At 60.1% G+C, this 10,672-nt stretch overlaps 2 protein-coding genes across 2 annotated transcripts in view; one reads left to right on the top strand and one right to left on the bottom strand.

Moving 5' to 3' along the window:
• Nucleotides 1-940: 940 nt before the first annotated feature.
• On the top strand, nt 941-6,381 carry ALPL (alkaline phosphatase, liver/bone/kidney). Its single transcript, XM_010577193.1, has 11 exons — nt 941-998; nt 1,094-1,213; nt 1,854-1,969; nt 2,589-2,763; nt 2,849-3,024; nt 4,257-4,400; nt 4,564-4,633; nt 5,175-5,309; nt 5,628-5,819; nt 5,908-6,027; nt 6,131-6,381. Exons 1-11 carry the CDS (start codon nt 941-943, stop codon nt 6,379-6,381), a joined length of 1,557 nt encoding a protein of 518 aa, XP_010575495.1.
• A 2,036-nt stretch (nt 6,382-8,417) lies between these two features.
• Nucleotides 8,418-10,672, bottom strand: part of RAP1GAP (RAP1 GTPase activating protein) — a 5,480-nt gene continuing 3,225 nt past the window's right edge. Inside the window, exons 12-17 of the mRNA XM_010577491.1 lie at nt 10,533-10,642; nt 10,364-10,447; nt 9,023-9,116; nt 8,855-8,936; nt 8,705-8,772; nt 8,418-8,456 (exon numbers count right to left, since the gene is read on the bottom strand). Of these exons, the coding sequence (XP_010575793.1) occupies nt 8,418-8,456; nt 8,705-8,772; nt 8,855-8,936; nt 9,023-9,116; nt 10,364-10,447; nt 10,533-10,642 (477 nt within the window). The remainder of the gene's footprint in view (nt 8,457-8,704; nt 8,773-8,854; nt 8,937-9,022; nt 9,117-10,363; nt 10,448-10,532; nt 10,643-10,672) is intronic.

The following is a 10,672-nucleotide window of genomic DNA, read 5'->3' as shown; positions in this document are numbered from 1 at the left end:
GGGACACGGGGGTGTGACGGGGACATGGGTGTGCACTGGGGACACAGGCATGTGGTGGGGACACAAACATGCAATGGACATGTGATGGGGACACGGGTGCGCAACGGGGACGTGGTGTGCAATGGGGACACGGGTGAGCAACAGGGACACAGGCATGTGGTGGGGACACAGACACAGGACAGGGACATGGACATACAGCAATGACATGGACTTGTGATGGGGACACAGGCATGTGGCGGGGACATGGGTGTGTAATGGGGACAGACGAGCAACAGGGACATGGGCGTGTGATGGGGACGTGGACACGCAATGGGGACACAGGCTGGGGATGGGAAGAGGGGCATGTGAAGGGGACATGGGTGTTGAATGGGGACATGGACACACAGTGGGGACATGGACACACAGTGGGGACATGGAATGGGGACACGGGTGTGCGATGGGGACGCAGATGTGCAACAGGGACATGGGCATGGGATGGGGACACACGTGATGGGACATGGGTGTGCAACAGGGACATACAATGGGGACAGGGCCATGCAATGGGGACAGGGCCATGCTATAGGGACATGGCCACGCGACGGGGACCCCGATGTGCAATGGGGACCCAACCGTGATGGGGACAGGGACATGCGATGGGGACCCAGCCACGCAACAGGGATCCCGCTGTGCCACACGCACATGGGGGCCGTGCCACCGTCCCCCAGCCCCAGGTTGGTGCCAGTGAGGTGACGCCCCATGGGACTGGTGGCCATGGAGGGGGAGGAAGCTGGCACGTTCCCAGGGGGTCACATTGGTGCCTGCACGGGGAGGGGACATTTCCCTCCCATCCTCGCTTGGCCGAGCCCCGGGGCGAAGGTCTCAGTGGGGAAACTGAGGCACGGACCAGATACCCACCTCCGCCGCAGCTCTCTCCTATCCAGCACCTGCTCAGCACCACAGGATGAAGGTTCTCCTCCTCATCCTCCTCGCCCAGCTCTGCTCACCATCTCTGGTCCCCGGTAGGTGAGGTTTGGGGGAGGTGGGGGGGCAGCACCCCAAAAGTGGGTGCTGTTGGGTGCTATGGAGCCTGGTTTCCTCTCCCCCCCCACCGCAGAGAGGGAGAAGGACCCTGAGTACTGGCGGGGGCAGGCACAGGAGACCCTGCGGGCCGCCCTGCGGCTCCAGCGCCTCAACCAGAACGTGGCCAAGAACCTCATCCTCTTCCTGGGTGACGGTGAGATGGGGGCACCCACCCCGGGGTGGGGGAGGCGAGGAGGAGCAGGGACTGCAGGGGACAGGGGGTGCGATGAAGTGGGTGACGTGATAAATTGGGTGCCATGATAAATTGGGTGCATTGAAGCGGGCGCTGCTACGGTGAATTGGGTGCCATGGTAAAGTGGGTGTGCATTAAAGCCGGTGCTGGGATAAACTGGGTTTGCAGTAAACTGGGTGCTGGGATAAACTGGGTTTGCAGTAAACTGGGTGCTGCGATAAAGTGGGTTTGCAATAAATTGGGTGCTGGGATGGATTGGGTGCTGGGATGGATTGGGTTTGCGGTAAATTGGGTGCTGTGATAAACTGGGTTTGCAATAAACTGGGTTCTAGGATAAACTGGGTTTGCGATAAACTGGGTGCTGCAATAGACTGGGCTTGCAAAAGCTTGGGGGCTGTGATAAACTGGGTGCTGCGATAAACCAGGTGCCGCAACAAACTCAGTTTGCAATAAATTGGTTTTGCACTAAAGCGGGTGCCGCGGTAGACTGGGTTCGCGATAAATCGGGTGCTGGGATAAACTGGGTGCCCGCCAGCATTGCGTGACACCCGTGCGGCGAGCTGGCCCGTCCTCGGCGGGGAGCTGACGGGTGCCTTGGCAGGCATGGGCGTCTCCACCGTCACGGCCGCTCGCATCCTCAAAGGGCAACTGCAAAACCGCAAGGGCGAGGAGAGTCTGCTGGAGATGGACAAGTTCCCCTACGTTGCCTTGGCCAAGGTGAGCCCCCCCCTGGGGTGAGGGGTCGGATCCTGAACCCCCCACTCTGGGATGCCCATGGTGGGGACGCGACACCCACCACAAGGTCACGGGCGGGTAGCCGGCATCGACCAGAGAGGCGAAATTAGGTCAGGGGCGGGTGAAGGGAGCTGGCTCCGGTGCCCGCTCGTCGTGCCAGGGTTTGGCCCGTGGGAATGTGGAGTGGGGGGGGAGCAGTATGAGGCCACCCGGCCGTGGGAAGCTATGGGAACCCCCCCCAGCTTCTCCTGGCGTCATTTTTCTGAACAAAAGGCTTTTTTTCATTATTAAGTTGGAAGTCCTGGCCGTTCACCGCTGTCTCCCTTTGCCCCGTGGCGGGGGATGCTCATGGCGGTGGCTCCTTTCTCCCTGCCTACAAGCAAGCTGAAAAAAGGCTGAAAGCATCAAAATGAAGCGAGGGGTTGATGGGCAACCAAGCTGGGGGGAGCGAGAGGCAAAATGGGGGGTGCACAGGTGGGACGGGGGGGCCGGTGCGACCAAACAGCATGGGGAGGGGAGCCCTAGGGTGGGGAGGATGATGATGAAGCCCCAGGGTGGGGATGATGGGGATGATGGTTTATTTATTTTCCCCCCACCCCAGACCTACAACACCAACGCGCAGGTGCCCGACAGCGCGGGCACAGCCACCGCCTACCTCTGCGGCGTCAAAGCCAACGAGGGGACGGTGGGCGTCAGTGCCGGTGTCACCCGTGACCGTTGCAACACCACCAAGGGCCAGGAGGTGACCTCCATCCTCCGCTGGGCCAAAGATGGAGGTGAGGGGCTGGTGGGCACTTGGAGAGGGTAAAGCAGGGAGTTTTGGGGGTGTTCTTACCATTGTCCCCTGAATTTGTGGTGCAGGCAAGTCAGTGGGCATTGTCACCACCACGCGGGTGACCCACGCGACACCCAGCGCCGCCTACGCCCACTCGGCCAACCGCGACTGGTACTCGGATGGAGAGATGCCCCCAGACGCGTTGGAGGGCGGCTGCAAGGACATTGCCCGGCAGCTGGTGGAGAACATCCCTGACATCGAGGTAGGGATGGGGATGGGGCCAGCCGGGGATGGGGACAGGGCCATGGGTAGATGCGGGACCAGGACCACCCATGGATGAAGGGCTGGGACCCCCCAGTAAACGTTGGGCTGGAACCACCAGTGGGTGAAGAGCCAGGAATCCCAGGAGATGTAGGGAAGGGACCACCAAAGGGTGCAGGGCCAGGACCGTGGGTAGATATGGGGCCAGGACCACCCATGGGTGCAGAGTTGGGACCGCCAGCAGATATGGGACCAGGACCACCCATGGGTGCAGTGCCAGAACCCAGCCAGATATGGGACCAGGACCACCTATGGGTGGGGTACCAGGCCTGTTGGGTGGATATTGGACCAGGACCACCCATGGACACACCACTGGGACCCCCATCAGACACAGTGCTGGGACTACAAGCACATATAGGACCAGCCCCCCAAATCCTGCTTAACCCCCCTCCACCCACGTCCACAGCAGCCCCCTCCTTTCTCATACTTCCCCTACCCAAACCCCTCCATTTTCCCCCCAATTCTGCCCCTCGCTGTGGATTTACACAGAAATTCAGCCCTGTAAATAAATACTCTTCTGTCCTTCAAAATAGCCCCAAAGCAAAACATTTCAGCCTGTTATTTAGCTCTTTAATAGCCTCTTCTTCTGTTTTTTTTCCCTTTAATGTAATTTTAAGTCTGTCCCAGGCTGGAAATAATTATATAGCGGGGAAAAGACTTTTTTTTTTTCTTTCCCTTTTTTTTCTCTTAATAATTTTGGCGGTGGTGTTTTGCAGCTTTATAATTCACCTTCTGCGTAGAGAAGGGGGGGAATAAAAAAAATCTCTGCTCAGTTATAAATAACAGAGGCCAAATAAATTGGACTCCAAAGCAAACAGCAAAAGCCGCGGGATGGGGCTCCGTCCCGGCGGGTTCATGCGGGGACCCCGACGTGGAGCATCCCTCCCACAGATGGGGGGGAGGGTGTGGGAGAGGTGGGAATTAAAAAGCCAGATTTGCTGCTGGAAATGGTTATTTTTGTCCTGGGTTTTAATTAATAGGAAGAGATTCAGGGTTATTTTGAGCGAGGTGAAATTCCTCGGGTGTTTTCACCAGCTTTTTTGCGCAGCACTGGGGTTTTCCTGGACATCCCACTCCATCTCATTGGGGTTTTCCCCCCATTAAACCCAAATTGGGGGAAAAAAGAATAATGAAAAATAATTTTTAAAAATGCACTTCCGCCCTCCTTTGCAGGTGATCTTGGGTGGTGGGCGGAAATACATGTTCCCCAAAAATGCCAGTGACGTGGAGTATCCCCACGAGGACAAGCATCGGGGTACCCGCCTGGACCGCAGGGACCTCGTCCAGGCATGGCATGAGGCCAAGCCCCCCGGCAAGGTGATGGGGACTTTTTTTGGGGGGGGTACCTATACATCACCTCGCTGTAACCTTACAAAGGCATTCCTGGGGCGGGGAATGTTTTGGGGAGGGGGATATAAAGCAGCCCTGGGGTTGGCAGAGGTGATGGGGAGGTGACAACCTGCCTGTCCCCCATCCCCAGGTCGCCAAGTACGTGTGGCACCGGCGGGACCTGCTGGCGCTCAACCTCAGCCGTGTTGACTTCCTCCTGGGTGAGTCCCAGCACCCCAGGGTGCCCCGGCCTCAACTGGGTGCTTTGGGGGGACCCCTAGCCAGTCCCGGGGTGCTGGGGCAGCTGGAGTGGCCAGTTACCCCCCGAGGATGCTGCTACCTCCAAGGGATGCTGGTACCCCAAAAAGATGCTGGTACCCCAAAAAGATGCTGGTACCCCCCCTCAAAGGATGCTGCTACCCACCCTGGGGATGCTGCTACCCACCCTGGGGATGCTGGTACCCATCCTCAAGGAATGCTGTTACACCCCAAGGATGCTGGTACCCTGCCCTGGGGATGCACCTTATTTTTCAGGCCATGGTGCAATTCCCCAGCCCAGCTGGCCTGCAGGATTTGGCCAGGCCAGAGGAAGGAAGGGCTGGGAGTATCCCCTGGTTCCTACCTTATCACCTTGGATCCGGGGGGGGGGGGGGTGGTGAAATGCTTGAGCCAGCACAAGAAGCGGGTGACAGTGCTGGATTTGCCCCTCCCCCCTTTTTTTTGGTGGGGAAAGGATGTCCCCAACAGTGTTACTGTCCCCAGGCCTCTTCGAGCCGGGTGACATGGTGTATGAGCTGGACAGGAATAATGAGACGGATCCGTCCCTCACCGAGATGGTGGCTGTGGCCATCAGGATGCTCCAGAAAAATCCCCGGGGGTTTTTCCTCCTGGTTGAAGGTGGGAGGGGTGTGGGGGTGCAAAGAGGGGGTAGAGGAGGTGATGGGGATGCAGAGGGGGATGCCAAAAGTGGGGGATAAAGGGGGCGACGGGATGAAGGGAGCAAGGGGGGATGCAAAAAGGGGGGGATAAAGGGGACGATGGGGGATGCCAAAAGGTGGGGGATAAAGGGGGCAACGGCAGCTGCAAAGGAGGGGGATAAAGGGGTGATGGGGGATGCAAAGCAGGGAAGAGGAGGGCAATGGGGGATGTCAAGGAGGGGGATGGAAGATGATGGGGGCCACGGAGGGGGATGCCGAGTGGTGCCGGGGACCGCAGGGGGCCGCATCGACCACGGGCACCACGAAGGGAAGGCGAAGCAGGCGCTGCACGAGGCAGTGGAGCTGGACCGGGCCATCGGGCTGGCTGCCCGCCTCACCTCACCCCAGGACACCCTCAGCGTCGTCACCGCCGACCACTCGCACGTCTTCACCTTCGGCGGTTACACCCCCCGCGGGAACCCCATTTTCGGTGAGTCCCTGCCATGGCCACTCAGCGGGACGGAGGGGACAAAACCTCGGGGACGTCCCTGTCCTGCTGACGGTGCCACTGCCGCCAGGTCTGGCCCCGATGCAGAGCGATGTGGACCGCAAACCCTTCACCTCCATCCTCTACGGCAATGGCCCCGGCTATAAAATTGTGGCGGGTGAGCGAGAAAATGTCTCCGCCGTGGATTTTGGTGAGTGTCTTCTGGGGCAAACCCCCCCCAATTGTTACAGCCTAGCTAAAGTTAGCACTTTTTAAAAATTACTCTTCTTTTTGACTTTTTTCTTTTGCCCCAGCGCACGCCAACTACCAGGCACAATCGGCCGTGCCGCTGCGCCAGGAGACCCACGGCGGTGAGGACGTGGCCGTTTTCGCCCGCGGCCCCATGGCTCATCTCCTCCACGGGGTCCACGAACAAAACTACATCCCCCACGCCATGGCTTACGCCGCCTGCATTGGCTCCAACAGAGCCCACTGCAACGCCGCCAGCCGCCCTGCCACCACCATCCTCCTGCCCTTCCTCGCTCTCCTCTTCCTCCTCTGCTAAAGCGCCTTTTGCAAACCATGGAGGGGGATTTATTTTTAATTCCTCCCTTTTTTTTTTTTTTTTTTTTTTTTTCTTTTTTTTGTGGATAGCAGCGCCCAGAAAGAGGAGAGAAAAAGAAAGACTCAGTGGAGCAAAAGCAGCCGCCAGCGGTTTCGTGCTGGGAGCTGCCTCTGTAAATACACGGTTCCTTCCCCTATAATTAGCATCGTTGCCTGCCCTATCCCAAACCCACTGTGGGATTTGGGATGAGAGCTGGAGCCGCGGTGGATAAAACCCCCTCTTTGAGCGAGACGTGATGGGGCTGGGTCCCAAAATGCCTCCTGGTCCCTTGGCTGAGGACTGACCTTGGTGCCCAACTCATCACATGTGTGGGTACCCAGAAACCACAAGACACAAGAAGATGGGGGGAGAAAAAAAAAAATTAACTCACCGGGTTAATTTGTCCCCAAAACTTCTTTCTTTTTTTTTTTTTTTTTTTTTTTTTTTGCCTCCTGGGTGATTTATTTTGCTTTAAAGGCCTTTGGTTTAAGATCATTTGCTGCCCAGAGAGGGATTTGGGGTGGTTTTGGGACTGGGTAACGCAGGGAGAAGGGAGTGAAGGGGGATTTAAGGGGTGGTACCAGCTGGGGCATGCCCTCTTCATTAGGGTTGGCTAATTAGGGAGGGTAATTAGGGAGTGGGGTAATTAGGGGAGGGGGCTTTGGCAGCTTACAAGCTGCTGGAGGGGGGGATTGAGGCCTGAGGTAGCACCAGAGAGGGGCCTTGGCTGTGCAAATGTCACTGTGCCCGTGCAAACGCTGCCTGAGTTGCGCAAAAGGTGCTTTGCACGTGCGAATGCCGCCTTGCCTGCGCAAAAGTCGCTGCGCACGTGTGAAACGCCGCTGTGCACGTGCAAAAGTCACCATGCATGTGCAAACGTTGCCCTGCCTCTGCAAATACCACTTTGCTCATGCACGAGCAGCCCCTTGCACACCCCGGCTGCATTGTGCATTTGCAACACTCCCCCCCCAATCACCCCCAAAACACCCCCCCTGCACCCCTCCAATCACCCCCCCGCCTTTTATTTATTTACCAGCATTATAAATAAATCTCTGCTCCGGTTTTTTATTAACCGGCAAACTTTGGAGCGGGCGAAGGCAGTGACCCGAGCGGCGCCGGATTTCAGGGGTGGGGGGGCCCTGTGACACCCCCACTTTGCTCGGCGCCCTTTGCACCGGCATTGCCGGCGTCGCCGGCATCCCCAACCGCGAGCCAACCCCTGGCACTGGGGCTTCCCAGAAACCAGGCGGTACCAAGCTATGTTTAACCGGTCCCGGGGTGCTTCGTGGTTTTTGGGGGTTCGGGGGGGGGGGGACGACCATTTTTTCTTGGCCGGGGATTTGGCGTGAAGCCGGTGGCCGCCGGGGCTGCTGGCCAAATGCCGCTCCCGACGCCTGGTTGACCGCCAGAGCTGAAAATAAGGGGGTGGTGGGTTTTTTTGGGGGGGGGGGGATCCTTCCTTGTTTCGGGTTAACCCCAGCACCCCAAAAATAGGGAAAATCAAATCAAGGCTTTGCTCGGCCTGACTGCCATGATAGCCCCAGAATTTGGGTAAATGACTCCCCAAAATGGGTGAATTCGGGGTGGTTTTAAAACTATGTGGAGCATCAGCCCCAGCTGATGCTTGGGGATTCCCCCTCCCCCAGATGTCAGGACCCCCCGCCCTCCAGCATTTCCCAGCCGTAGCGATAAATAAACCTTTATTTTATACAGGACTTATGGGACACACAAACACGATTTGGGAGGAGGGTTGTTTGAAAAAATAATTCCCTCCCCCCCAGTTCCAGCATCCAACCCATTCCGGAGCTTTTTTCCCTTAAAATAAAAGGGGGGGGGTGCAGGGGGACCCCCACTTTGGATTTGCCCTGGATTTGAGCCCCCCCTTTTTTTAGGGAGGGGGTGATGCTCGGGTTGGACCCGCTTTTCATTTTGGGGGAGCCCCCACCCCATGTGGCATTGGGGTCACGGTGGACGGGTGGGGGGCCCTTCGTGGTCCATCACACACCCCAAGGGGTAGTTGGGGTGATGGAGATTGTCTGGGGGGGGGAAACACCCCCATTTTTGGGGGGATCCCCCCAAATCCTGCACTGGGGATGATGGCTTCGGCTCCTGGCACAGGGGTGGAACACGGAGGGGGGTGAAGCGGTGCCACCCCACCCCCCCCGCCGCCTCCAGGGATGGGGGGGACTGTAACTATGAACCCTGTGTGGAGGGACATCAGTGGGTGCACCCCAATATGGGCGCCCCCAATATGGGTGCACTGGGGGGGGGACCACAGCCTCACCGGATTCTGGGGGGGCCGCTCCAGCTGGATTTTGATCTCGGGGCAGGGGGGGTCAGGGGGACGGTGGCCTGGGGGAAAAGGGGGGGGCATGAGCACCAGTGGGGGGCTCCCCCGGCCCCGCAGCGGCCTGACGCCCCAGTGATGGGCTACCTGGGGGGATACCGGGGGGGTCATCTGGCCAGGGAGTGTCGGTGAAGGCGTCGCGGTGGGTCCCCGAGGGTGAGCGGCTCTCCTAAGGGTGCGAGGGGGTGTGTCAAAGGGGTGCTGCCCCCCCCCGCCCCCCCAGCACCCTACATCCCCCTCCCAGCACCCCAGTACCCTGCCCGGCTCGCTGGGCTCCTCGGTGGCGCTGCCGAAGCTGCTGGCGCTGGAGGAGGAGCGGGAGAAATCCGGCGGCTCCGGCTTCTCAGCCCTGCCGAGTGATGGTTCCCAATGCCAGGGACAGGCTGGCACCACGCCATGTGGCTGCCGCCGCCATGGCCCGCCGTGACGCCACGCTGTCCCTGTGCCACCCCGTCCCCACACCATCCTGTCCCTGTGCCACCCCATCCCCGTGCCAACCCACCCCCATGCCATCTCGTCCCTGGGATGTCCCATCCCTGTGCCACACCATCCCATTCCCGTGCCACCCTGTCACCACACCATCCCTGGGATGTCCTGTCCCCAACACCATCCCATCCCTGTGATATCCTATTCTCGTGCCACCCCGTCCCCGTGCCAACCCATCCCCATGTCCCTTGTCACCGTACCAACCTGTCCCCGTGCCACCCACCCCTGTGCCACCCCACCTCCGCGCCACCCGAACCCCAAGCTACCCCCATCCCATGCCACCCTGTGCCCAGGCCACCCAAGTGCCACCCCATCCCTGTGCCACCCCACCCCACTGCAGCCCCCTGCTACCTTGTCCCCGTGACATACAGTCCCTGTGCCACTAGGTTCCTGGGTGACCCTGTCCCTGCGACACCCCATCCCTGTGCTGTCTTGTCACCCTGTGCCAACCGTCCTGGTGCCACCTTGTCCCGGTGTCATCCCATCCCAGTGTCACCCTGTCCCATCGCATCCCTGTGCCACTCTGTCCACGTGCCACCCCATCCCAGTGTCACCCTGTCCCAGTGCCACCCCATTCACATGCTGCCCCATCCCAGTGCCCTCCAGTCCCTGTGTCACCCCAATGCCACCCTGTCCCCATATCACCCCATCCCGGTGCCACCCCATCTTGGTGCCACCCTGGCCCATTGCATACCTGTGCTACCCTGTGCTGGTGCCATCCTGTCCTTGCGCTGCCCCATCCCAGTGCCCTCCAGTTCCCGTGTCACCCTGATGCCACCCTGTCCCCATATCACCCCATCCCGGTGCCACCCCATCTTGGTGCCACCCTGGCCCATTGCATACCTGTGCTACCCTGTGCTGGTGCCATCCTGTCCTTGCGCTGCCCCATCCCAGTGCCCTCCAGTCCCCATGTCACCCTGTCCCAGTACCCTCCTGTCCCCATGTCACACCATCCTGGTGCTACCCCATGCTGGTGCTACCCCATGCTGGTGCCACCCTGTGCCAGTGCCACCATGTCCCAGTGCTACCCCGTCCTCGCGCTGCCGCATCCCAGTGCCCTCCAGTCCCCGTGTCACCCTGTCCCGGTGCCCCCCCATCCCGGTGCGGGACCTGTCGGGGTGCCGGCGGCTCTCGGGGGAGCTGTGTGCGGAGCAGGCGCCCTCGGGGGCGGCGGGGGCGGCGGCGGGGCCGTCCCTGGGGGGGAGGCGGCGGGCAGTGAGGTGACACCGGGAGGGGACACCGGACGGTGCCAGCCCGGTGTCCCGGTACCGGAGCTCACCTGCCGGCCGGCGCCTCCTGGATGCTCTCGATACCGATGGCGCTGGAGCGGCGGGAGGCGAGCGGCCCGGGCCGCCGCCGCGACGGGCTCTTCCCGGGCACCAGCAGCGCCTGCGGGTCGCCGTTAACCGGGAACCGGGG

Source organism: Haliaeetus leucocephalus, unplaced genomic scaffold, assembly GCF_000737465.1.
Source record: "Haliaeetus leucocephalus isolate CR32 unplaced genomic scaffold, Haliaeetus_leucocephalus-4.0 Scaffold556, whole genome shotgun sequence".
Classification (NCBI taxonomy): domain Eukaryota; kingdom Metazoa; phylum Chordata; class Aves; order Accipitriformes; family Accipitridae; genus Haliaeetus; species Haliaeetus leucocephalus.
This window is presented reverse-complemented; position numbering and strand designations above follow the sequence as displayed.